General features: G+C 39.4%; 1 protein-coding gene across 6 annotated transcripts in view; it reads left to right on the plus strand.

Moving 5' to 3' along the window:
* The window catches only part of atf7ip.S (activating transcription factor 7 interacting protein S homeolog), a 71,246-nt gene extending 50,100 nt beyond the window's left edge, over positions 1–21,146 (plus strand). For 5 of the 6 annotated variants that reach the window (XM_041561581.1, XM_041561580.1, XM_041561577.1 and 2 more), the window contains 14 exons: positions 1,002–1,107; positions 2,295–2,466; positions 3,688–3,822; positions 4,902–4,967; positions 5,536–5,615; positions 12,372–12,454; positions 13,219–13,359; positions 13,811–14,425; positions 14,947–15,017; positions 15,535–15,601; positions 16,911–17,063; positions 17,723–17,911; positions 18,756–18,859; positions 19,279–21,146. In XM_041561581.1, the coding sequence (XP_041417515.1) occupies positions 1,002–1,107; positions 2,295–2,466; positions 3,688–3,822; positions 4,902–4,967; positions 5,536–5,615; positions 12,372–12,454; positions 13,219–13,359; positions 13,811–14,425; positions 14,947–15,017; positions 15,535–15,601; positions 16,911–17,063; positions 17,723–17,911; positions 18,756–18,859; positions 19,279–19,695 (2,399 nt within the window). In that variant the 3' untranslated portion in view covers positions 19,696–21,146. The remainder of the gene's footprint in view (positions 1–1,001; positions 1,108–2,294; positions 2,467–3,687; positions 3,823–4,901; positions 4,968–5,535; positions 5,616–12,371; positions 12,455–13,218; positions 13,360–13,810; positions 14,426–14,946; positions 15,018–15,534; positions 15,602–16,910; positions 17,064–17,722; positions 17,912–18,755; positions 18,860–19,278) is intronic. The other variant, XM_018261120.2, reaches the window with a different exon arrangement.
* Positions 21,147–27,174: the final 6,028 nt, after the last annotated feature.

Genomic DNA, 27,174 nt, shown 5'->3' on the forward strand with positions numbered 1-27,174 from the left:
CTGTAAAGTTTTGAACTTGCATGAACACAAGTTCTGCATGGTAGCAGAGGCTATATATACACTTAGGGGCAAATGCATCAAGGGTCAAATATTAAGGGTTAATTAACCCTCGATATTCGACTGGGGAATGAAAATCCTTCGACTTCAAATATCGAAGTCGAAGGATTTTGCGCAAATACTTCGATCGAAGGAATAATCGTTCGATCGAACGATTAAGTCCTTCGAATCAAACGATTCGAAGGATTTTAATCCAACGATCAAAGGATTATCCTTCAACCAAAAAAAGTAAGCCAAGCCTATGGGGACCTTCCCCATAGGCTAACATTGAGTTCGGTAGCTTTTAGATGGCGAACTAGGGGGTCGAAGTTTTTTCTTAAAGAGACAGTACTTAGACTATCGAATAGTCGAACGATTTTTAGTTCGAATCCTTCGATTCGAAGTCGTAGTCGAAGTAGCCAAAAAAACACTTCGAAATTCAACGTTTTTTTTTCTTCTATTCCTTCACTCCAACTTAATGAATGGGCCCCTTAAGCTATGGGTTTTCAGTACTTCTAGCATATTCTTTACTATGTTGAAGTATGATCTACTTTTTTTTAAATATCGAACTGTGCATTGGATTTTGTTTGTCATCTGTACAATCTGTGTGGAACTACATGCTGAAGCACCCACATGATTTACAGAAATCTTAACCTCAGATTAATCTATTTCAGTAGTTTTTTTTTTTGTACTTGATTTTGAACTGATTTTTGTGAAATTATTTTTCTTTCCAGTTATCTACAATGTTCATGCACTTTACCATACTGACTTCTCCTAAAATATTATTTTAATGTATGGCCTAAAATGTTTTCTATAATATAGTTTTTAAACTTATAATAGATGGCTCTGTTAAAGTTGAATCTTGGATGATTTTTCTGTGTGTGACGAAACTTGGTAAACTCTTTAGAGCATTAAAAAAAAGTTACTATAGAATAAAATTGTTTTTAATATTTTATTTCTTATAGATGCTGATGTTGACATTGCAGAAGTATCTGCAGAAAAAAAGGAAGAACAAAAAGATGAAGAACAAAAAGAGGAAAGTGTGAAGGAACCACAGGCTGAGAAAAGTAAGCCATTCATAGTATCTGTTCTATAGCACCATTGTATCAAATACTGCACATGTTCACTGCTGCTGCAGTGGAGATTGTGTAATGCTAAGAGTATAATAGCATACAGGTTGACTTTGGAGGCCCATTTATCAAAGGTCGAATTTCAAATTCATGTGAATTTTTTATAATTTGAATATAGTCACTATTCGACTGGGAGGTTATTTAAGAAAAAATTAGAATGCTGGCAAGATAGAGGCAAACTCTATTCAGAGTGAATGGGAGCACTCTTGCAAGTGTTGGGATCTTTAGATTCCACTGAAATAGACAGTCATATGCTGAGTTTCTGGACTTTTATAAACAAATTAGCTAAAAATGTTTAAAATGCAGTGTTGTAGGCTAAATTGGCACTACTTACCTTCACTTACCATCCATGTTGTGTGAATTCCTGATTTCTCTTGGGTTTTCAGCAAGTGCTCTGGTTTGCTGTAAAATATCTAAAAAAAAATATTTTTTTCCCATTTTCAGGAAAAGTCCTGAAATCTGGTGAGCTTTTAATTTTTAAAAACCTTTTTTTGGGAGAAAATTTTTTTTTTTTGGTGTAATGTTGCAGCAAGTCAGAGCTACCAATATATGCCAAGCCATGTACAAACTTATAGAAATTTCTATTTCAGCCCTTCCAGACTGAGTTGGCGACTTATTAGCCTGTGTAGGTAACTAAGTTAGTTATACTGATATCTAGCCAAAAATCACCTAGTAGCCTGATTTTTTATATTTTGCTCATAGGCTAGTGCATTTCAGCAGGCCAAAATTTAATTAGTTATCTCCTGCTTGAAGTGTTGCTTTGACAGTTTGGTTTGTGTTTTTAGGCTACTAGAATACATTACTGGGCAAAAAAAAAAACAATTTGTGAGATTGGTATCACATTAAGGGCCAGATTTATCAAAATGTTCGTTTAGAACTTAATACATAAAAACTCAGTCACATTTTATTCATTCCTATGGGATTTTTAGAATAAGAACTCACCATTTGTACGGTGATACGGTTCTAAAAAACCCATAGGAATGAATAAAACATGGGTGAATTTTTATTTATTAAGCTCTAAACTCACATTTAGATAAATCTGACCCTAAATGATTTTGTTTTAGTTTGCTTATGATATGGTTATAATTGTAGTACTACTATTGGTTACTCAAAATTAACTTAGCTCTGTGTTTCTCCAGGTGAAGTTTCTCCAGGTGAAGTTTCTCGGCGAAAGCGTTCTAAATCAGAGGACCTCGACAGTGAGAGCTCAAAGCGACGACGTTATGAAGGGGAAGAATATGAGGCTGAATTACAAGTGAAGATTACAGCTGGAGATGATCTCAACAAGAAATTACAAAATGTAAGTGCTTTTTGAAGGTAATCATTGGTCAGTCGTTTTATATTGCTCTGTTTTAGTCCATATAAATCCACTACTGCAGAGCCTTTACAGAGTTATCCAAACTCCACTTGTGTTGAGGTGGCCCACATTTTCATAGACAAAACAAGAGAAACTCTAGAAAAAAATTGATTTACAGAGATCAAATATCATAGCATTCATAGGCCTTTTACTTTTGAGAAATATTGTTTTGGAAGATTATTGATAAATTATTTCTAAATGTTAAGGAACAGTAACAGCAAAAAATCAAATTGTTTTAAAGTAATAAAAATATAATACAGTGTTGCCCTGCACTGGTTAAACTGCTGTGTTTGCTACAGAAACATTACTATTGTTTTTTTTTTTAAATCTTTTATTTACATTTTTCAATGAAACAAGTACAGTAATCAATTGGAGAATCTTAATGAATTAGAACATCAGCGTAAGGTGACCGTATGGGTAACAAAATTTTATTGCAGTTTTGTGAAACACAACTATTGTTTATATAAATAAGCTGCATTGTAACAATGGGGGCAGCCATTCAAAGGAGAAAGGGCTTGTGTTACACAGCAGATAGCAGTTAAGCTCTGTAGAACATAATGGCGTTATCTGTTATCCACTATTTAACCTGTACCATATAGAAGATGTATGAAAGCTCATTCAGATAACTGAATTCAGTGCAAACAAAATCTTAAAAAATAACTGCCTTTTGCACAAATCCTCTATAGAGAGACATGATGTCTGGTGATCTTAATAGTGAGCTCTAATACATCTTCTAGGCAAAAGGAGTCCCCCTATAAGATATATTGGATCATTCATCTGACACCCAACTCCTGAATGAAGACAGAATGAGGAGAAACAGATGCTGAGAGAGGGATAGTGAAGAGAAACTTGATTATTTCAGAAATGATACAAAATTTTTAATTGATTGCATTTAGAAAGTTTATTATTTCAGTATGCTGAAAATTATATTATATTTTAATTTTCACGATAGTTCCCCTTTAATATAATCAGATGACATGAATAGGGCTGTTTACTGTGCTTTTGCTGGACATCGCTTATAAAATGTAGTCCTTTTGAATTATGTCATATAATAACTGTGCTGGTGGCAAGTATGCTGAATCTGACAAAACAAAAATCCCCTCAGAAAAAAGAAACATATTTTTAAAATGTCAACCCTGAATTAGCTGAATGATTTATCTGCAGGTGATCCAGAAGATGCTTGAGGAGAAGTTGAGCACCTTGCAATGTGTAGTCTTCGAGAAAACCATAGCTGATCTTAAGAGCAGAGTGGAGAAAATAGAATGCAAAAAACATGAAAATATTTTGTATGCAATACAGGTAAGGCTTTATTGATTGTTTTATTTTGTTATGTTGCAATTACCATAATCATGGATTTTTGAAAGATCAATTTTGCACAGCCATCGATTATTCTATTTAAACACATTTGCTGCACTGATCCTGCTGCTTCTTAAAGGAACAGTAACAGCAAAAAATTAAATTGTTTTAAAGTAAAAAAAGTAAAAAAAAAAAAAATCATGTACTGTTGCCCTGCACTGGTAAAACTGCTCTGTTTGCTTCAGAAACACTACTATAGTTCATATAAACAAGCTGTTGTGTAGCAGTGGCGGAAATTGAAAAAAGGCACAGGTTCAATAGTGGATAACATATAACACCATTATGTTCTACAGAGCTTATCAGCTATCTGCTGTGTAAACTGAGCCTTTTCTCCTTTAAATGGCTGTCCACATTGTTACACAGCAGCTTATTTATATAAACCATAGTAGTGTTTCTGAAGCAAAAACAGCAGTTTTATAAGTGCAGGGCAACTTATTACTTTAAAACAATTACATTTTTTGATTTTACTGTTCCTTTAACTGAAACAAAGAATTCATCTAGTTGCTTGGTACTCAAATGGTCGTGTTCAAAATCTCAAACACAGGAGGGCTGCTGAGTGATGCTTGGGACCTCAGCCTTATGTGGAATCCCTACTGTGCTCTGCAGGTCATTCACATAGTTTGAATACCAATAACATACGCCACAAGAGGCCCATTGTCTCCAAGGGGGTATGCACCTGTAAATCCTTTTAGACCTTCTTTGACTGTCCATGTATGGGTGTGTTTTGACTTTTTGCAGATATATGCTTTCAGCTAAAACTCTCTGGTCTAAGTCGGAAGCCCATGGACTTATATGGGGGCCGAAACTATTACATATTGAAACGATATCTAGCTAGGGCTTGTTCAATTATCAGGTTGAGAATGTAAAACTAACCATTACCCAAATATAAAGTTGGGCCCGTGATTTGTTCAGAGCATTCATAAACTGATGATTTTAGCTTCCTATTAGACAAGTAGATCTGTTTGTCTACAGCCACTTTTACTTTCAGTTATGATCTTTATTGTTTTTTTTTTTTACTTTAGGCTAAAATTGCAAGGCTGACAAAACGCTTTGGTGCAGCAAAGGAAGACCTTAAGAAAAGACCAGAGGTAAAACAAAAACTCTTCAGTAAACCTTGCATGATTAAAAACAAGAATCTGCTACAATTTGCCAGTGGAATAGGGGACTACTGTTCATTGATGCATTTGTCAAAACATTACAAGTTAAAAATGTTTTTGGCAATGTGTACAGAAATACATAACAGGTTTATGAGCTACATGTAAACAGCTTGCATGCCAAGAGCACAGTTGCATAAATAAAATGCACACTGCATGGATCACCGTACCCTGTCTACTAAAAGATCAATAAATAAACCTAGTAGAATTTTTTGCCTCTAATAAGGTTTAAACATGCCTTAGTTAGAATCAAGTACATGCTACTGTTTTATTATTGCAGAGAAAAGGGAAATAATTGATTTATTTGATTAATATAATCTATGGAAGATAACAGATCCCATACCAGACCTAGTGTATTAGTGTAAGAAAAATGTACTTTAATACCAGTTTTATTGTACATGGTTAGATGCTATCTTATATTTGCCATCTTATTCATTTTTTTCCACTTTAATTGCCTATATCCTTATAATTTATTTTTTTTGCATTTCTCACTTTGACAAAGCAATCTGCAACGGTCCTCCCTGCATCCCCAGGAAAAGGTGCAAATGAAGCTTCAACTGGCAATAATTCCGTGAACTACAGGTGAGTAAAGAGTTGTAAAAATCTGCATTGGGCCAAATAAACAGCTCTTAAATCTGTAAGTATAGCTGTGTTCAGAATAATAGCAGTCCGACCACTAACCTGATCAGTCACTGTTTATATTTCTACGTGGCAAATATTTTACTAGTAGGTGTAGTAGAGTAATAGAAAACCAACAGTCATGACATGCATGCTGCTGATTCTGTGTAATTGAATCATTTACTAAGGCATTAACTGAAATGTGTTCAAAATAGCTTGTTCCAAATAATAGCAGTGTGGAGTTCAATTAGTGAGGTCAATAATTCTGTGAATTATTAAAGCAATAACAAAAATGTTATAAAGTTTTCTTTATATTTTGATTTGAAATAGAATATACAGTATTCCTAATGCATTTGTGTGTATGGAAATAAAAACTATGATAAGGATTTTGAGCTTTATTCACTTATATAAACACACTGCTATTATGCTGAACATAACTGTAAATACTCATTTGAGCTTTTTAAGCAATTTCAGCTAACCCATTTGGAATGCAGTTCACACTTAACGTACTTATGCCTTCCTGTAGTGTGATGCTTGCTTTGTTTTCAATGTGTAGTGTATTGAAGGATAGCCATGGAAATCAACTGCTATTCTTTTAAACTGTTAACATCAACCAGCATAGAATGACACAGGGAACAAAATGGCGATAGGGATGGTAATCTGAGCCCTCCAATTCCTCCTTCTGTTGAGAATGCGTAACCTTTGTTTCTTTATAAATAAGGTGTTATGCTACATATTGTTGAACTGCTTTTTCAATATCTAAAAAACCAACTGAATCTCTGTTCTTTAATGTCTAATTTTATTTTGGGTAGGAAACCCATTTTGTTTGTTTAATTGTAAAGCAACAATGGAGAGTTGTTTAGGTTTTACCATCATTACCTTCCCCTGTAATTTTCCGAGTTAGTACTCCAATCACCTCTTTGTTGTGACGGTTTTGGCTTACAGATAATCCGAAAACAATTGTGCAGGACTTTCTATCTTCAAGAACAAAAGCAAATAATACAACACAAGATTTTTCTTATTTAAAAACTTTTGGCAAAACTGGCTTTAGCAGAAGCCTTTTTCACTGAACTCAAAAATATGGGTAAAGTACTAATGGCTATGTAGATATCCCCTTTACCCTCCTGTTAATTATGTGCAGTAAATGTATAATTCTTTTACGGCCTCGGGGGACACAGGAACCACGGGGTTAAGTGCCTCCCTTCAGGAGGCAGGACCCTGATCAAAAAAGCTGGACTCCTCTTTCCCCCTCCTATATACTCCTCATGCTTAACGCCCACATTTCAGTGTCTTGCTTCCAAGGAGGTAGGGCCCACGAAAGGATTGACTACGGTCAACTGCTAGCGTTGACACGCGAGGTGAGACCGGAGTCAGGAACATTCCTGTACTCCAGGGTTAGCCCCCATTGCGGGATCCTCTGCTGAGGTTTGTAAGCCTTATACTAAGCCGACCATCCAATCCATCTGGTTTCCACCTACATGGCAAGGACCAAAGATTGGCAACACAGAGAGGCTCCGGAGGGGGAGCTAGCTTCCCCGTAGATGGCCACACATCGCAGGGAATATCCAGGTAAGTAGGCTACTGGCTTACTTTACCGACTGCATAATTGCGCTCCCTCCCCTCACGGCAGCTGCCCCCTTTTCACCAGTTGCCCAAACGGAACAATTTTACCTCCGTCAGGAGGGACGGGACCTGTGCGATGTCTCTTCTGTACTGGAATTCGCGCCATTCTGATGCGGCTTCCGGGGCGGGTGCCTCAATTGGTGCGCTCCTTACCGAAAGTTCTTTTCTGCAGCTTAACTTGCTGTGAGGCGCGGAACCAGAGCACTCCTAAAGGAAGGCTAAGCAGCCTCACAGGCGCATTGGAGCCACAAGGTTTCTCCTCTCGGCGGGGTGGCAGCACCAGGTCTCCTCCATCCTTCTTGGGCACAAGTCAGGTGCTATTAATTAATTAATTAATTAATTAATTGATAACTTAAGGGCACAGCTACAGGGAACATGTTTCCCAGGGGAGGGAAGACTAAGGCCTCTGCCTCTGTAACCTACCTTGCCTGTGCCTCGTGCAACGCCAAATTTGCTAAAGGTCAGGAGGGCCCTTTCTGCAGAGCCTGCACAGCGTCAGGGGAGAATTTAAATCCCGACATAGCTCCAGAGGTTATAGCTCCTAGAGACTCTACCCCTGCTCTCACTACTGCCGGGGGCTCTGCAGGGTCTACAACTTCCCAGCCTAGCACTATGGGGGATAGTTCCCCACCTTGGGCACTGCAACTGTCCCAATCCTTGGCTAGGGGAATTGCAAACCTATCCACTTCCTTGGACAAGTTTGTTGCCCAACTATCCGCCCAGCCTCAGGCTAAACACAGGAAGGCATCGAGCAAGAGAAAGGCTCCTCTGCCTACATCATCAGGGGAATCAGCCAATGACATAGCTGACTCAGAGCTCAGTGAGGGAGAGCCCTGGGCCCATTTAAGTGCCGAGTTCCCATTTCACGATCAGCTGGGGGAGATCATCCAAGGGGAATGGGATTCTCCTGAGAAAAAGTTTCAACCCTCCCGCAGGTTTTTGCGCTCTTATCCTTTTTCCAAGGACCTCACGAGAAGTGGGTTCCACCAGCCATCGATGCCCCGGTTTTGCGTCTATCTAAGAATACAGCACTTCCTGTTCCAGACGCTGCAGCCTTCAAAGATCCCACCGACAAGCACTTGGAGGGATTTTTACGCTCAATTTTTACTTCCGCGGGCTCTACATTCAGACCAGAAATTGCACAGCATGGGTCAGCAGGGCAATGGCGGATTGGACCCCGGAAGCTGCTGGACGGACTCAAAGACAACGCTCCTCGGGCGGAATTATCATTCTTGGCTGCCCAGATGGTGGACGCTAACACCTTCCTGGGAGATGCGCTCCTTGACTCCCTACAGGTGTCGGGCAGAACATCGGCAACTGCAGTGGCGGCACGCAGAGCACTATGGCTCAAACACTGGACGGCCGATCTCAGCTCTAAGAAGGCCCTAACGTCCATGGCATTTAAGGGCAAGCGCTTATTTTGGGACGAGCTGGAGAAAATGATCTCACAGGCAACCGGGGGGAAAAGCACCTTGCTGCCTCAGCCCAAGTCTCGATCCTACACCGGTCAAAGACGTGGGAGGTTTTTTCGAAGCCAAGGGTTTAGCTTGTTGAAATGATCATCACCTCCCTCATCATCGCGTTCCAAGAGCAGGTTCCAGCACAAGAACTGACAAGGATGGCAGCCTCGCAAGAACCAACAAAAACCTACCCCTGACAAGTCCTCATCCCAATGACGGGACAGACCCTCCGGTGCTGAATCAGGTGGTGGGGGGACGCTTGCGTCGGTTCCGGGAGGTGTGGCTCGACAACGTGTCAGACACTTGGGTTCACAAACTGGTGGCAGAAGGATACAAACTCGAATTTCAATCTCGCCCACCAGCTAGTTTATTTCTCTCAAGAGTCACACCAAGAAGCCCGAAAAAAGAAGCCTTCCTCAATGTTGTTTCAGGACTACTCCAAGCGGGGGTCATCGTTCCGGTTCCAGAGGACCAACTCTTCCAGGGCTTCTATTCCAACTTGTTCATAGTATGCAAAAAGGATGGGGCATTTTGCCCAGTTTTGGATCTAAAGGCCCTGAACAAGTTCATCAAATATCGGCGGTTCCGTATGGAGACCATCCATTCATTATAAGATCTCTGAGCAAAGACGAATTTCCTTGGACATCCAGGATGCATATTTGCATGTGCCCATCTGGCCAGGACATCACAGATTCCTGAGGTTCGCCTTTCTACAACAGCATTATCAGTTCATGGCCCTTCCCTTCGGCCTATCTTCGGCTCCGCGGGTATTCACCAAGATCATGGCAGCAATGACGGTGGTCCTGCGCCTTCAGGTCATATCCACCACGCCATACCTAGACGACATTCTAGTGAAGGTGGCGTCTCTAGAGGAGGCCCAGAGTCATCTGGCAATCACCAACAAGAAGTTGGAACAGTTCGGGTCGTTGATCAACAGGAACCAATCCTTCCTATTTCCCACACAGGTGATGCAGTTTCTGGGACTAATTCTGAACACATGTTCCCAGAGAGTTCTACCTCAGGAGAAGCAGAGAAAAATGAGATGCCTTGCCCAACAGCTCATACAGACCAGAGCTCCATCAGTGCGCCGTGCCATGCAAGGCCTGGGATTCATGGTTTCAACCATGGAAGCAGTTCCATTTGCACAGTTTCACTTGCGCCCTCTCCAATTGTGCATTCTGCGCTAAATCAGAGTATCACATTGGACCAAGAGACTCTGCAGGCCCTGCAGTGGTGGATGAACCCTCTAAATTTGGGCAGGGGCCGACGGTGGGGGGAAATACAGTGGACAGTTTTCACCACCAACGCCAGCCTCTCCCGATGGGGGGCAAGGTTCGAGCAAAGGTCGGCCCAGGGACAATGGTCTCCCGTGAAGTCCAAACTGACCATAAACGTGTTAGAACTTTGAGCAATCTATCAAGCATTGCGACACTGGGAGGACCTTCTAACGGGTCTCACGATACGGGTGCAGACAGACAATGCGACTGCAGTCGCATATATAAATTGCCAAGGGGGAACTCGAAGCATGGTCAGAAGTGGAGAGGATCCTATCTTGGGCAGAAGGGTCACAGAGATTTCCACCGTGCACATTCCAGGCATTCTCAATTGGGAAGCAAACTACCTCAGTCAGCACCATCTAGATCCAGGAGAGTGGGAGCTCCTCCCAGAAGTATTCAACATGGTGGTTCATAGGTGGGGACAGCCAGAGGTCGACCTCATGGCTTCACGATTCAACAGGAAGACACCAAGGTTTTTTGCCAGATGCAGGGACCCGCAGGCAGAGGGGATCGATGCCATGACTATACCATGGCGATTCCAGCTTGCCTACATCTTTCCTCCCATTCCAATGCTACCAGATTCGTCAGGAGAATCTGTGCCTGATCGTTTTGGCCCCATTCTGGCCCAGGAAAGCCTGGGTCTTGGACCTCATATTGATGTCGACAGGAAACTGGTTCCATCTTCCTCAGCACCCTGACATACTCCGTGAGGGCCCCATAATGCATCACAATCCAGGTCTACTATCCTTGACGGCGTGGCTATTGAGACCTCCATCTTGAGAGGTAAAGGTTTTGCAGATACTGTGATCGACATAATGATCAGGGCAAGAAAACCATCCTCAGCCAGGGCATACTACCGAGTATGGAAGGCCTACGCATCCTGGTGTGACTCCAGGGGAGCACCCTTTGATCAGTTGGATTTCTCTCAATTCCTTATTCTTGCAGAGAGGTTTCGAGGGAGGTCTGAAATTGTCGTCTCTAAAGGTGCAGATCTCCACCTTATCAGTGCTTTTTCAGGAGAGATTAGCACTAAAGGACGGCATACGAGTGTTTCTCCAGGGTGCTGCACAGGTGGCTCCACCATTCACAAGACCAGCCCCGGCATGGGATCTTAACCTGGTGCTGAGACCCTGCAAGTTCAACCGTTCGAGCCGCTTGAATCTGTAAACCTCACCATTCTGACATGGAAGGTCGTTTTTCAGATGGCTATTGCTTCGGCCAGGCGAGTCTCTGAGCTGAGTGCTCTCTCAATAGCACCTTCACTCACGGTTTTTCATTCAGAGAAGGTAGTTTTACGAACTGCGCCATCCTTCCTTCCCAAGGTGGTGTCTGCCTTTCACGTCAATCAACCTATTGTCGTACCATCATTTTGCCCTGATCCAAAGAATGACAAGGAGGTTCGTCTTCATTCTCTCTACGTTGTCAGGGCATTATCTACATACAAAGAGAGAACTTCTACCATACGAAAATCGGATTCATTGTTTGTGATTCCCTCAGGCCCTCGGGTCGGGACAGCGGCATCCAAGGTTACAATTTCGAGATGGATCAGAGAAACGATCCGTCAGGCATATTTAGCCGCCTGCAAGAGCCCCCCGGAGGCATGAAGGAACAATTCCTCTGCTGATCAGCTATGCAAGGCTGCTGCATTGGTTTCCATACATACCTTCACAAAATTCTATCGCTTTTCTTTTGCCGAAGTATTATTAGGCAGGAGAGTCCTGCAATCAGTCGTCTCTTCAGACTGAAGCAGGCAGTTGGTCTCTGTTTCTCCCTCCCTGACCTACAGGATAATGGGACTTCTTTGGTAAGTCCCCGTGGTTCCTGTGTCCCCCGAGGTCGTAAGAGAAAAGGAGATTTTATTATAATTTACCGTTAAATCTCTTTCTCTCTAGGCACTCGGGGGACACAGGAACACCCACCCTGAAACAGTTCTTCTTTGTTGGCCATACATGGGAAAATTTCCTGTGGCTTCACCCTTTTCGTTATTTTATATAGTTCCTTGTTATTCTGCTTGCTATTAAACTGAATTGTGGGAGTTAAGCATGTGGAGCATATAGGAGGGGGAAGGAGGAGACCAGCTTTTTTGATCAGTGTCCTGCCTCCTGGAGGGAGGTGCTTAACCCTGTGGTTCCTGTGTCCCCCGAGTGTCGAGAGAGGGATTTAACGGTAAGTTATACTAAAAATCTCCTTTCACATTGTAATAAAGAGATTGCAGAGTTTTTCGATTTACCTTCAACTTCTTAATCAGTTTGTCTTGACATATTTTTGCCATATTTTTCATAAAAATCTGCTTGGATAGGCTGACACCTATAGAAAAGTGTTTTTGCGGTCTGTCTTGATTAAGTACATTTATTATTTAGAAGTGGAAGCACAGTGAGGCAAATGCTGGAGTCAAAACGAAATGTTGGAGAGACAGTTACTACTTTTCAGCCCTCAACCACTGGTAAGGCATTTTATTTTCACTTTACACTTTCTTTACACATGTTCTGCTTCTGTAAACCATAATTCATAAATTCTTGAACATCTTTACAGTTTAAAGGAAATGTCTAAATTCATTACATTTTTTATGGTTTTTAAGTTTTTAAGTGTGTATGTATTGCTATTGAAAAGCAAGACAAGGAGTTCTTGTCTGTTTCTTTTTATTCTCTGCCCTGGCAGCTCACACTGTTGAAACAATGTAAGACGAGCCCAATAATTAACAGACTTTTCTTTGCTGGGGAACCAAGACTTTTGGTTTTAAAAAGTAACATCCGTGCGTTAAGCAAATGGTGTTTCAACAGCAACTGTAAAAGCACTAAGATTTTTAATATATGTGTATTGAAAAGTTGCTTAGAACAATGTTCCCTCTAATTCCTTCTCACCTATGTGCTGGAAAAAATATTTTGTGCACATTTTAAACTTGCAGGTTTTTAAAAACGGTATATCCAGGTCAAGTGAGTGCAAAAGGTTGTGTTTTTACACACGATTCTTTGTGCGCACCACAATTTGTTGTGTGCTGGCCTCAAAATTTGTGTGTGCACATGAGCTGACAGCTTAGAGGGAACATTGGCTTAGAATTATATTTTCTTTTATTAGGCAAATTTTTATTTTGGTGTTGACTTTACAAGGATTTTATCTATTGAAGATATCCATATGAATCCATATGCATGTAAATACAAATCTCACTTGATACTAGATTTTAATATCAAAATTCATTTCTAATTCAAGGTCAGCCATCAACTCCAACCACATCCAGTTTACAGCATCGTACGCCTAACACTACTACTCAGGTGTCAGTAAGCCACTCCACTGCAAATACCAGTCTACAGGCAAGGGCACCGCCTGACTGGAAATTAATTCAACAAAGACGTAAGTTTGGCCTTGTTTTCAATTTTCTGACCTGCAGCACATTTACAGTATGCCTCCCACTGGTCCCTTATTACAGCCACAGTGCTAAGAGTTTTTTTTTTTTAGTATTTTATCTTTCAATTTTGAGAAATTATCATTGTACGCCCTAAAATGCACCACAATCTCAGCGGCAGTAGCTGACCACGCATTATAGTGAAGTAAGACCGTCTTTACAGAAATTATTTATGTTGTTCATATTCAAAGGGGAACTAGCAAAATTATAGTAAAAAAAATACGTAATAAAATAGAATTAATTTTAAGCATTGAAGTATATTGTATGTTATAGCTATTCATGTTCATATTCATGATATGCAAATTCTTTACATAATAGTCGCTTTTAAATACTTTAGTAGTTTGGACTTAGCTCTAAACTTTGTGGTATTTTGTTTTTGTTTTCTCTCTTTTAATACAGTTAATGCTTCCAGCATTGGAACTCCTCAAAACACTATAAATAACCAGAATAAGCCTTCACCACCGGTTACCTCTGCTCCACTAATGACTTCTGTTATTCCCGCAACTACGACTACCACTGTTGTAGGGAACAACCAGGTGTCTGGCAGTAACTCCCAGCCAATGTCTGTATCCCTTCAGTCTTTGCCAGTTATTCTTCATGTCCCAGTCTCAATGCAATCTCAGTCTCAGCTCATGCAAGGCACTACAGGAACCTTGGTTACTAACAAACAGTCTGGGAATGTAGAATTCATCCCAGTACAAAATCAGTCCTCCATTAGTAATCTTACTAAAGCGACTCCGGTGTCCTTGGCCCCAAATAAAACTGTTAACAGTCTATCAATGCCAAGTCCAAGCATACAGCGGAATACGCTAGCAAACTCTTTATCATCAACTCTGACTGTACAGTCTATCCCAACAACACATTCAGCTGCACAGTCATCCAGACCCTCCTTGCCATCCACTGCATCTTCAGGAATATACAATCAAGTTAACAATCGCATTACTTCCCAAATGAAATCTCCACTCTCTGGATTTAACAGTTCAAGCGCGGCTGAAGCAACAAGCTCCACTAGAGGTGTGTTAAGTCATATAGCATGATTGTGACCGTATCTGGGCTAGTTAAAATGTGTCTCTGGTAGTTAGTTATGCCAAAGGGGTTAAAGTAGAACAAACGCTCAAAGGGGTATATTTATCAAAGAGTGAAGTTAGAGATTGCCACAGTCCTCTAGAGTGAAATTCCGCCACTCTCTATTCATTTCTATGGGATTTTTAAAAGAGTATTTATCAATAGGTGAAAGTTAAATTTCATCCTTTGATAAATACACTGTGGCGATCTCTTACTTCACTCTTTTTGATAAAAAATACTCCATAGGAGGAGGGTGAATTTTTTTTGGGGGAGGCTAAGGATGGACCATACACAGACTGACCTAAAGCTAATCTCAGACATGGGTTTTCTGCTGGCGTAAAATGATTCTCCCTCAAACAACTTCTAGCAGTGCCTACTAACTTTCAGGAAAACTGTGCATAAGTGCAGGTGGGAGTATGTTTAACCCTAAAATGACAAATTATGATATATTTCTTTTTTTAATCTTTTAGAAGTGCAAGTCAACAGAACTTCATCTGCAGAAAGTGTCCAAAGCAAGAGGGTAGCTGAAAGCTCAGCTGTGGTAGGTTTAGATTAAAGTATTTATGTGTTCCCTTCGGTTCCTTTCTTAAGATTTATTTTTAGCCAGTAATCAAAGTGCATTGCTGTGCATCGGAATGTGTGGATTCTGAAATCTGAATGTCTATGGCCAGCTTTTTATAGAAGTGCTTTTATACAGAAGTTTGTTGCCATGCATAGCAAAGGAATGTTTGGTTTATACCTATTCCTCATAGAGTGACAAGAAGAAATATGTATCTGATATTGCAATATTACAGTAATAAAATAAAGCTACAATAACGTTGTCTACTCTAGCTATTTATAATAATGTTACAAAATGTCTATCTTCTAATATTCCATATACTTGGTTATACATATTTGTTATACACTTGTCAAACCTTCCTTAAACTAAAATAAAAAATTTCCATAGTTGCTATTTTCTGAACAATGTTTCTTGTAAGAATAGTCCATTAAAAAAAAAACCTGTTTTGTTGTTATATTGCTCAGAGTTCAGTTTAGTTCAACTTAATTTGTCTCCTTAGAGTGGAAAGCCTGGTGGAGTTATTGACCTCACACTAGATGAAGAAGATATTGAGATTACCTCTCAAGGTGATTTTTTTTTTTTCTTTCTTTATTCAAGTTGGCGATAATTGCAGATAATTGTAACCAAAATGATAGTTACCAGAAAACAGTTTTGTAATAGACTGAACTCAAGCAAACAGTTAATTGTAATCTTATCATGGTGATGATGATAATACTGCTTTGTGTGCAGTGCAACCAGTAGTGAATGTACTGTAAGAAACAATATTCTGCTGTATGATCAGAGGTCAAACTGGAGATTTGCAGTGAGCTGACAATTGAGTTGCCAGAAAATGCCCTTTTGCCACTTATAAACTTGAATTTGGTTGTTTGCTCACTGAATTCCAGGAACTGATGCCCATTGTTAGCCGATAATTTATTTAATAACAAATGGTGCTTAACACCATTACAATTGGTAGTTGTTCATAGTATTTTGGAGTCTAAATGGACCCTATACCACATGCCTGGGGTGAAATTTGCTTGCAAATTGTGCAGAGACTTGCATTGTTGCAATTCATGTGCCCCATCATTTACTACGCATTGATGGTTATTCCACCACAGTTCCATCTCAGGAACATTTGCCCCTTAATAGTTCGAATTCAATTATTCGCCACCTTAAACCTGCCGAATTGCTGCTTTAGCCTATGGGAGATGTTCAAATTGGAGTAGTTTTTGTGAATAAACTCGATTCAAATTAGATTCAATTTTGCGGGTTGATCCCATTCACCCGAATTTGAAAAATACTATTTATTTTTTAATTTCTTTTTTTTTTCTTCTAATTTCAAGTTCATGGGAATTTATGGGCGTTTTTACAAACTCCCATGAACTCGAAATTCGACCCTTGATAAATCTGCCCCTTAAAGTAATATTAATAGGTTTGCAAACATTTAGCATGAATTGTGAAAGTTTAAGCATATTGTCTCCAGTATATCCAGCATGTAACTTTGTAAAAGGAAAACAATATTAATGTGGCACTGTATGTCTTTGTTTTAGGGGTCTTTGTTTTCTTTTTTCAGAGGTCCAAATTTTAAAAAAGTCTACCCAACCTCCCTTTGCCCCTTTTTTATTACAAGAATCCAGCAATTCCATTTGCCCGCTTCATTACAAACTTAAACATTTTAAAGAGAAAAATTGCAACTGTAGAATTTTCTATTTCGCATATTAATTTCTACATGTTTTTTTATAATTGTGATAGTTATTTATAAAATGTACTTAAATACAATTTCAAGCAATTATCGAGGACAATATAGTTATAAAACTGTTGGAACTGAAAAAGAACAGTAAAGTGGTTAATTTTAATTGAGCAGTTATTAATGTTAATATTTGCTTAAACACTTAGATTCCAGGAGGACAAGTACTTCAGGTTTAGCAGTAAATGTCCAGTCACAAATGATAAGTCGACCATCGCAACCTCCACAACCAAACACTTTGCAGTCACCATCTACATCTGCAAGTCTATCTTCTCAAGCCACCATACATGTATTACCTACAGGTTTGTTCCTTTTTGCATCTTTGTATTTAAATACAACATTTCTTACTTTTTATAGCATTTTTCTTTTGGAACAATAACAGATATAGACAAAATTAAGCAAGTTCAGGCAATTTATGGTAATGGCCGTTTACCCAAGAATCTCCAATTTCAGGTGACATTAGTTTTTTTGTTTTGTTCATGTTTTATTCTTGCAAATAAGCATACAGTTTTTAGTTTTTCTTTGTCCACATATTTCTGTACTGGACTTGTGCCATCTTTTCAGTATTAAAGTTATATAACTCTTTTTAAATCTATTTTCTAAGTCCACCATAAACATGTAAATGTTATAAAATATTTTAGCTTAAATTTATCATGCTGTGTAAAACAGAAACATCACAAGTGGTGTTGCCTTAGGGAGTACCTTTCTGTATACATTAATTTGTGTTCTGCATTTTTCATATATTGTAAGCTATTATACCAATGCATTTCTAATACATATAGTCCTCTGCTTCAACAGGTACTCAATTACATGTAGTATACAAACACTAAGCAAATATGTTTTGTAGATAATCCCATTCCCCATCTCACAGCTCACACAGCAAGATAACTGATCTTATTCCACCCCTCATTGTTGCACCATAATAATTTACATTTTTTAAATTCTATTAATTGAATTACAGCTCAGACAACAGTGAACATAACACAGCGACCAGGGACTCAGACCGCAAGGACTTCAGCACCTCGAACCCCAAACAATCCGCAGATGGTTTATGCTCCCTCTAACCTCACAGCAGCCCCAGTCCAGACACCCATACGCAATACTGTTATGCAAAACCAAAATCTAAGGCAAATCACCCCTCAAGCTGGAGGTAAATGTCAGCATTTCTAGCAAGTGTTCTACTAATGCACTACTATTGTTCTACATCAGTATGTGTGTGTATACACACACACACACACTCACACACTCACTCACTCATGTTTTGTTGCCTCACAACCTGGAATTAAAATTGATTGTTTGAGAGTTTGCACCACTTCATTTACAGAACTTGCCTACAACTTTGAAGGTTTTTTTTTTTTATTGTGAAGCAAACAACAAATTGGACAAAGTAATCTTCAGCGTGCATAACTGTTCACCCCCCCCCTAAATTCCGTACTTTGTAGAGACATCTTTTGCGGCAATTACAGCTACAAGTCGCTTTGGATTAGTCTCTATGAGCTTGCCACATCTTGCAGCATTATACAATTCACCTATATAGTTCATGGACATGACTCCTGGTAAACAAACTGGAATATAAATAGTTGGTTTGCATTTCAGTACCCAGTAATAGTCCTGACTGCATCAGTTTTCAGAAGTGTTTCCTAGTTCAGATAAAGTTTTGTCTATTTCTTAAGCTAGATCAGTACGATCTCCTTTAATAAAATACCACCTAATTTGATGTGTCATAAGTTTAACTTACTTTTTTACAAATTGTCTGTTTTTGTACATACTTCTTACTAATGTTTAGATGTCTGTGAATTTATATCTAGTAGTCTTTTTATGAAAGGTCAATTTTTACATCTCAAATATAAAGACTGTTTTCCTTAATTCTTGCACTTTTATCAGTCCTTCTGAACAAAGAATGCTGTCTTTACTATACTATGTATTTAGCATGTCTATAGTTTACTCTTCTTTATATAAACTTTTGTAATAAAAAATTATATCCTGTTATTTAGGGGTGCCTGTAAGAATGCAGCAGACAGCGGCATATGTGGTAAATAATGGAATGACTATGGGATCTGCAGGACCACAACTAACAGTCCACCATCGGCCTCCTCAGGTAGGTGAACATATTCATCATGTAGCCATTGTTTTTCTTTAAAGTAAAAGAGAGGCGTGAAAACAAAATTATAGTAAGGGGAATAATAAACTGTGTTTGGGCTTTTTCTTTGCTTCATATGTTCTTATGATGGGATTACATCTATTAGAATCCAAGCTACGATTACAACAGGCAAAACAAATAAGCCTGTTCCACAACCACCACCACAATACCCCATGAACTGTAGCTCTCTAACCGTTGGCATGCTGAGAATGAGTTTCATGGAAATAGCATTGCCCATTCTATATAAAGTGGTCCAAGAAATGGTTTTGTAAGAATTAAAACCAAAGTCCAAATCAAATGTTGAGTAAATTGTCAGGGCAAAGTATTTTGTTTTAAGCCAATAGTATTTCCTATACTGTAATGTTTATTTTAAACAGGAAACTGTAAGACCTATCCACCCAGCTCCACTTCCCGAGGCACCGCCACCACAGAGACTTCCTCCAGAAGCAGCAGGTACTTCCCCTCCTCAAAAACCTCATCTCAAACTAGCCAGAGTGCAAAGCCAGAATGGAATTGTACTTTCTTGGAGTGTATTGGAAGTGGATCGCTCTTGTGCCATTGTGGACAGTTATCACCTCTATGCATATCATGAGGACCCAAATGCAACCTCACCTTCACAGTGGAAGAAGATAGGGGAAGTAAAGGCTCTGCCTCTTCCTATGGCTTGTACTCTGACACAGTTTGTGTCTGGGAGCAAGTACTATTTTGCTGTAAGAGCAAAGGACATCTATGGCCGATATGGACAATTTTGTGATCCACAGTCAACAGATGTAATTTCCACACAGAGCAGTTAGATGCACCGTGAAGTTCTTGCTGTTCCTTACTTTTTGGTTTCCTTGTTTTAAACCTTGTGCATGAACTTTACTTAGAAACTGATCGGTTTTCATTCAGGGATCAGTGTATAGCACTTTCCCAGCATCTTCAAACACAATCAATGTCCTGCTAAGACTTTTTGAAACCACTGCAGCAACCTATTTGCGCCAGTCTCCCGAAAAATATGGATAAAGTGAACGTTTTCTGTTTTTACAAGTTCTTCTGGAGCAAGCGTGCTGTCATCAGTTGTTCAGATCAGCAACCAGGCAATGCATTTAGAAGGTTATACATTTAGTAGTTCAGTAAAATGGTTAAAGAGAAATGAAACCGAGAACAGAGATTTGCGGAGAAATAAGTTCTGCAATGTATTTAGGGATTTATAAAATCTTTTTTTTCCCCCAGCCAAGGTAAATGTAGCTCTTGGGCAAGACAAGTATTACAGAGGAACCAGAATTGTGTGGGTAGTTCATACACTAAATCCTCTGTGTATTCCCCACTGGCTGGGGAATCTGAACTGGACAATTATCTATGGGGTTAAAAAGATATGTGGAAATACTTGTTCTTTTCTTTTTCGTCTTTTTTCTTTCGTTGTTTTTTTTTGTTGTTTTGTGCCTCAACTTTTTGTGCCTCAACTTTTTTTTTTTTTTTTTTTTTAAATATTTTTCACTTTTGGTTAAACTGCCTATCCTCTAGCCATGCATATTAATAGAAATAAATCTATCTATATCTGCGCCAAAGAGGAGTAATTTTAATTATGGAGAGTTTTTAATTTCATTTTTGTACCTATTGCATTCTAGACCAAGATGGAATAAAACTTTATTTCAGGAATCTGCAAACCTGTTCTATGTGGCAGGTGTTCTCAGTTTCCAGCCTTCCTATAGTGTGTATCAGTACTGTGTCAGTGTTTTTTTTTAAATAAACAGAAAGCTTACTCACACTGGTTTCAGATATGGCAGTTCAACCGTTTTGTTTTGTCCCCAAGGGAAACACAGGAATAGGATTTGGGAAAAACATGCATGTATTATTTTAATTGTGCAATGTATTCTTACAAATTCCGGAAAGGATAACTATTTTTGTATTAGTATTGTTTTTTTCCAGCTACAAACTCCTGATGGAAAACCTGGCATAACAAAATAGGAGGTTAACAACTCGTTAACTAGAATAACTCAGATGATGTTTGTGCAATGCAGGGTTCATTGTATCTCTGATAGCATTTGTGTTCTGATTCCATTTTAACTAGTATATGTAGTATTGTGAGTATTTTACAATTGCAATACACAGATCGGCAGGTTACAGCAAAACAGTGGTCGTAACCATTCACTCCTAAATGGTAAACTCTTCCGTGACACACTCACTGCTAAACAGGGTGGAAAGCTCTTCTTCAAGAAATATTGTTACTTTGTATATAAATAATAAATATTTTTTACAAATGTGTGGCTGTATGGTTTCCCTGTTGTAAAAGTTATCACTTGTCTTTTGTAAATTTTTTTGACTGTTCTGATAATAATTGCAAAATTATTTTAACTGCCAGCGGAATTTCCTGTTTCATTTGCACTCATGTGCCAGTCGTTTTTTGAACATTTTGTGCTCTTTCACTTTAGGGGCATTTCCTGGGGAGATTTTTAGTTTATCTAGGAAAGCTATGCATCATTTTTTCAGGAGAACCGGAGCTTTCTAAATATGCCTAAATGTTTGTGTATTTTCACTTCTGGAACACGATTTACAGCTCTAAATACCAAAAAAAAAAATTTTTCATGACATAGGAATGTATACCAAAAATATTTTATGCACAAAAATTCAACTGATATGTCCCAAACGTGCCTATACCACATATGTATAGTTTTATGGAGCTTTTCAAAAACTTCCAGCAGTACAATATGAATTTCAAACCACTACAGAAGAATATGGCATACTTTATATTCCAAAGCCAAAAGATCCTGGAATCTCTAGGCTTATCGCGGTAAACCATATATTTTTTAAAAAGTACACATTCTGTCAAATCTAAAATGCCTAACTATGTTTTTCTACTCCTCCTAATTACCAACCATCAAAGTCTTTCAGAACTTAGCGATTTCTATGAAAATCCTGAAAAATCATCACAAAACTTTCATTTTGCAAAATATGAATGGCAGGGGTCCACTGACAGTTTGATGCCCATTGTGCATAGGATTACCAAAGAATCTGCATTTAGACCCCAAAATAGAGAATACACATTTTCTTCAGAATAATAGACATGTTTGCTGCATTTTTTGCAGGTTAAAAGCACAAAAAGATACATAGACACCCCCCCAATTTTGTCAGTTTTGATGAAATACCTGAAAATCACCTCAGAGCTTACACTTTCTAGCATTTTATCTCCCACATGAGATTAGGTACCAAGAAAAAAACACCATAGGTCTACTGAACACTTTGATGCCCAATCTGCATAGATTTACCAAACGATGTGGCGTACAGAGACCCAAATGAAAACCACTTATATGAATTTTCACTGCTGACACTGTGGCTGCTACAATATGAGCACCTAGTGTGTGTTCCATAAGGCCCCCTAAAAATAGGGACCCCCCTAACTATATATATTCTGAAAGTACACAAAATGGGTTAATAGAACTTTCTACTGCAAAGCCATGCTGAACCTAGTGTTTTTTATGATATTTCTGAAGTTTGTCACAAAGCTTTAATTTTTCCCCCGTTATACACTCCAAATTTCATCATGTACCAGCATAAAACATCCTAAATATGAAAGCCAGGGGTCTACTGAATACTTTGATGCCCACTATGCATAGATTTACCAAATTGTGTGGCTTGCAGAGACCCTCAAATGAAAACCGCACATATGAATTTTTGCGGCTAACACTCTGGCTGCTGCAACATAAGCACCCGCTTTGTCTATTTTGTGCCTGATGGCCCCCTAACAGTATGAAGACCCTACAAAACCATATATTTTTGTAAAGTACACATTCTGACAAATTTCAAATGGGTAAATATGGCTTTCTACTGCAAACTATGAAACTGCAAAGCTTTGCTGAACATAGCGGTTTTTAGGAAATTTCTCAAAATCGTCACAAAGCTTTACCCACTATAGTCAAGTCAAGTAGTTGTTTATTGCAATTTTGTACTAGAAGTATATATGAATTACTGCAGCATAGGGCAGTAAGACACATAAAGATTTTTACAGTATGATATAGAAATACAGAGTACGGTTATAAAGTGCAGCGAGTTCAATGCAATACATAATTGTTATATCTATATGTTAGACCAGTGAGTTCATGAGAATAGATAGTTCCTGGTGGTTGTTCCGCTACTCCCTGCCGGACTCATTTGCAGTTAGTCTGACTGCTCTTGGAAAGAAGCTGTTAAATTTTTAAGGTTTCAGTTGGGCGTGTTCCTACATCTATCCATGTCTAGGTCAGACAAAGAAGTAGTGATGATACATACGTTCAGCAGTTTTTACCACCCGCTGGAGAGAGCTTCTTTCCTGCTGTGTGATGCTACCATACCACATTGCTATATTTCCTGTTATAATGCTTTAAAGGGGACCCGTCACCCAAAAAAATTATTCAAATTCCTATTTTATCACATTAGTCAAGGAAAATGAACTTTAATTACACTGTATAAATTATTTGAATCTTGCTTCCTTCAGTCTGGGATTTCAAAATTATAGCAAGCAGGCAGCAGCCATTTTGTGCACACTGTTATTAAGACAAGCCTTGTATCATCTCAGAATCTTGTTTGTGCACCAGAATGGGGGACCTGATGTCCATCCCCATACCCTGGCTACACAGTTATATGGTAAAGAGAGCTGGGGGAATGTGAGGAGAGCAGTAACAACTAAGAAGTGCTGAATGGAAAGTGAAAGTAATTGTCTGCCCCGCCTCTATGCCACGGGCATAGAGGAGGGGCAGACAATATTTGATTGACAGCTGAGATTTTTAAATGAGCTTACAACAGCTGTGAATGCTTTAATAAAAAACAGAAATTGGATTTCATGTTTAATTTGAAAAGGACTTTTATTATACAGATTTTTGTGTCTGGGTGACAGGTCCACTTTAAATTGTGGCTCTATAAAAGGTGATTTGTGCAGTTCTGTTGACTCCACGCCATTTTAGTCTCCTAAGAAAATTAAGACTTTGATGAGCTTTTTGTATTATGGCCTTGGTGTTGTCGGTCCATTTTAAGGAGTTTGCAATGTGTAGACCTAGAAATTTGATGCTTTCAACCTACTCTATTTAGACATTTTCTATTGTAAGGGTTCATGTTGATATGGTTGTTTCCTGAAATCTATAATCAACTCCTTTGTTTTTGCTGTGTTAAGAACCAGGTCATTTCTCTGCCTTATCGGACAATATCGCACACTAGCTGTCTGTATCTGGTTTCATCTCTGTCCTGGATAAGGCCGAACACTGTCATGTCATCTGCATACTTGTAGACTTTGCAGTTATTTATAGAAGATGAACAGGCAAAGGTGTATAGGGAGAAAAGCTTGGGACTAAGACAACATCCTTGATGTGTGCCTGTGCTGGTAATGATAGTAGGCAGTTCCCAACCATTACAAACTGTGGTCTGCTAGTGAGAAGATAAAAAAGCCAGTTGCAGAGGTGCTGGGGCAGAGTTAGAGTTGCAAGTTTGTTGATGAGTTTGTGTGGATTTATGGTACTGAAAGCAGAAAAGCAGAAGCCCTAGGCAGACTGGCTGGTAGGAGCGCCCCACAGTGGTGGCATGCACAAAAGAACCTGTGTGCGCGCATGCACGAAAAAAAGAGGCAGCGCGAAAAGGACAGCACCAGCATGCACAAACGAACACACGCCGGCCAGAGAGGGGGACCAGACTAGGGGTAGGAGAAGGTGCATGCCTGGCGCCCCCCAGCTTTGCGCCCTAGGCACCTGCCTACCCCTAGTTCCGGCCCTGAGGAACAGCACTTCATAGCAACTGATGTTAATGCAATGGGTCTGTAGTCATTGAGGCCCTCAATTTTGGGCTTCTTAGGTACAGGTATTATAATGGAGGTCTTACAGCAGCGGCGTACTAAGGCTTGCCTAAGGGAAGCATTGAAGTTGTCTGTGTAGGATTCGGCCAGAACATCTGCACAGGTTTGAAGAACTTTAGAGAGACTCCATCTGGACCTGCGGCTTTGCAAGTATTGCCCATTTTGAGGGATTTAATAACGTTCATCTTGGAAACATGTAGATTAAGGTCACAATGTGTGGTCCGATGATCTATGGGCAGGTTTGTCAATGTTGGCTGAAGTTTGCCAGCTGGAGCCTTCTCTTTAGATTCAAAACCTGAGTAGAAGTTGTTAAGGTCTTCCGGAAGACGTGTTCATAAGTATGTAGCTACTTTTGTTGCCTTTATAGTTACATAAATATATATGCTTTACATTTCACAATGTATCAGCATAAAGCATCCTAAATAAGCACCCCAGGGTCTACTGAAGAGTTTGATGCCCAATATGCAGATTTACCAAACTAAAAGTAACAAAAAACAATGTAGAATCATACTAAAATTCAATAAAACCACTAAAATGAATGCTTTTTTTTTGGCTATTGTAATAAGCAATCACAGTTTGAATATTTTAGCATGGCCTAATAGGTTTTACAGACAGAAACAAGTGAACAACACCTACGCAGAACTGAAAATGCAATAAAATGACTAAAATGCTATAAAACGGCGGCAAATGCACCATGGATGGAATATAATTACCAAAATAACATAACGAAGGTATTGTGCAGTGCCATTAGTGAATCGGCTATTTGTAATGGCAATAAAACATTTTTTGCAGGCAAAAGAAACACAGGATGCAGTAAAAAAAAAATAAAAGCTACAAAATTGCGTTTGTGTGTGCATACACTTGGCAAAATTCTTGTTGTGTGTGTAAGTATGTGTGAGTGGTGTGAATATGTGAAAGCCCCCAATCCCCCCACAATGTATGCGAGTGTGTGTAAATGTAAGCATGTATTAGTGTAAAATGTGTGTAATTGTGTATTTTGTGTGTGTGATATACTAACCTGCAGGCACAAATCCATCTTCAGGCACACAGGAGGAGTGAAGGCCCTGGAAGAAGGCGTCTTTGGTGAGATCCGGGTCGGAGGGCATTGCTGGGGGCAGTTGGAAGTGTGGGCAGCAGCAGACGTATGTATCTGCTGTGCCTATGGTCCCCTGGGTGATCGCCATGGGGCCACTTCCTCCCCCCGCTTGCCTCGTTGCCTAGGGCTTTTGAGCAAGCGGTTTAAAAGATCTGCTCCTCCACCTCAGAAGTGCTGCAGAACGTAGAATCTACGATGAACTAAAACCCTCAAAAAAAAACCCCATAAATGTGTAAATATGACAAAAGATCAGGGGCTTATTACCTGTGCAGGGGGCCTCTCCAACCAAAAGCATGCTGGGTAGGTTTTCAACTGTGTCTCATAATGAAGATTATTGAAAGTTTATAGGAATAGGACATTTGATAACATAAAATATTATAAATATATATATATATATATATATTATAAAATATTATTAAAAGTGATCTGCCCCTTTAAAGCTGGCAAATGGCTGTAGGAGACATGGGTTTGTCATGTTTCCCCTCTAGGTTTATGGAATATGAGCATGTTTGACTAAGAGAAACTTCTGCGATAGACACAGGCATTATTGATGCCATGGGAAACTGCCCAAGTGCAAATGTGTCCAGTGTTAGTAGATACACCTGAGTGAGAATTATTATTTTGACATTGTCTATAAAGATTCTCATTTATCCAGGTCATGATATACAGTATCTAGTAGAATTAAGTCCTGGGTCAGCGGGACACCAGAAAAAAACAGGCCCCAGCTCTCGTGGGCCCCGACAGCCCAGACCCGCTCCCTGTCACAGCTGCCCTGAACCTCCTCCTGGTCCTGGTAATGAAAGGTATGAGGGAGGGGGTTCACGCGGCAGAGGCCCCACAGGGGGATTTGTGGTATGGCCAGGGGTTGAAGGGCATCCTTCAACCCCCCCGGCTCCCCCGGTGGGCCCCCAGTCCGACCTAGTCAAAGGCAACTGAACATTTAGAGTTTTCCTTGAAAATGTTTTACCACTCATCCAAGTGGCTTTCATCAGTTCAACTGAATTTTTTTTTTAAACTTGTGTAGGTGCCACCAATGATTATTCTTTGACCAAGGGATTCAACCAAATGGCTCTTATTTGTACATTATAAATGCAAATTCTAAAATGAAGTGCAATTTAGTGTAGGTACCTGCTTAAAGAGTCTACCTTGACGTGGTAGCAGGCTTAATAATCCTTTGACCAAAATATTTTTACTGTTTTAGTGCTCATTTTTGTGTGGCTTTTTTACTGTGGTATGGGGGTGGGTGGGGCATGGGGTGGGATAGGCGGGGCCCAGACAATGTTGTCATAAAGGGCTGTGTGCTTTCTGATGGAGTCCCTGGGCATATTTACCCATTTTGGATTAAATCTAATGTACACCTTCTATAAATATATGGGGTCT

Source organism: Xenopus laevis, chromosome 4S (assembly GCF_017654675.1).
Source record: "Xenopus laevis strain J_2021 chromosome 4S, Xenopus_laevis_v10.1, whole genome shotgun sequence".
Taxonomy (NCBI): domain Eukaryota; kingdom Metazoa; phylum Chordata; class Amphibia; order Anura; family Pipidae; genus Xenopus; species Xenopus laevis.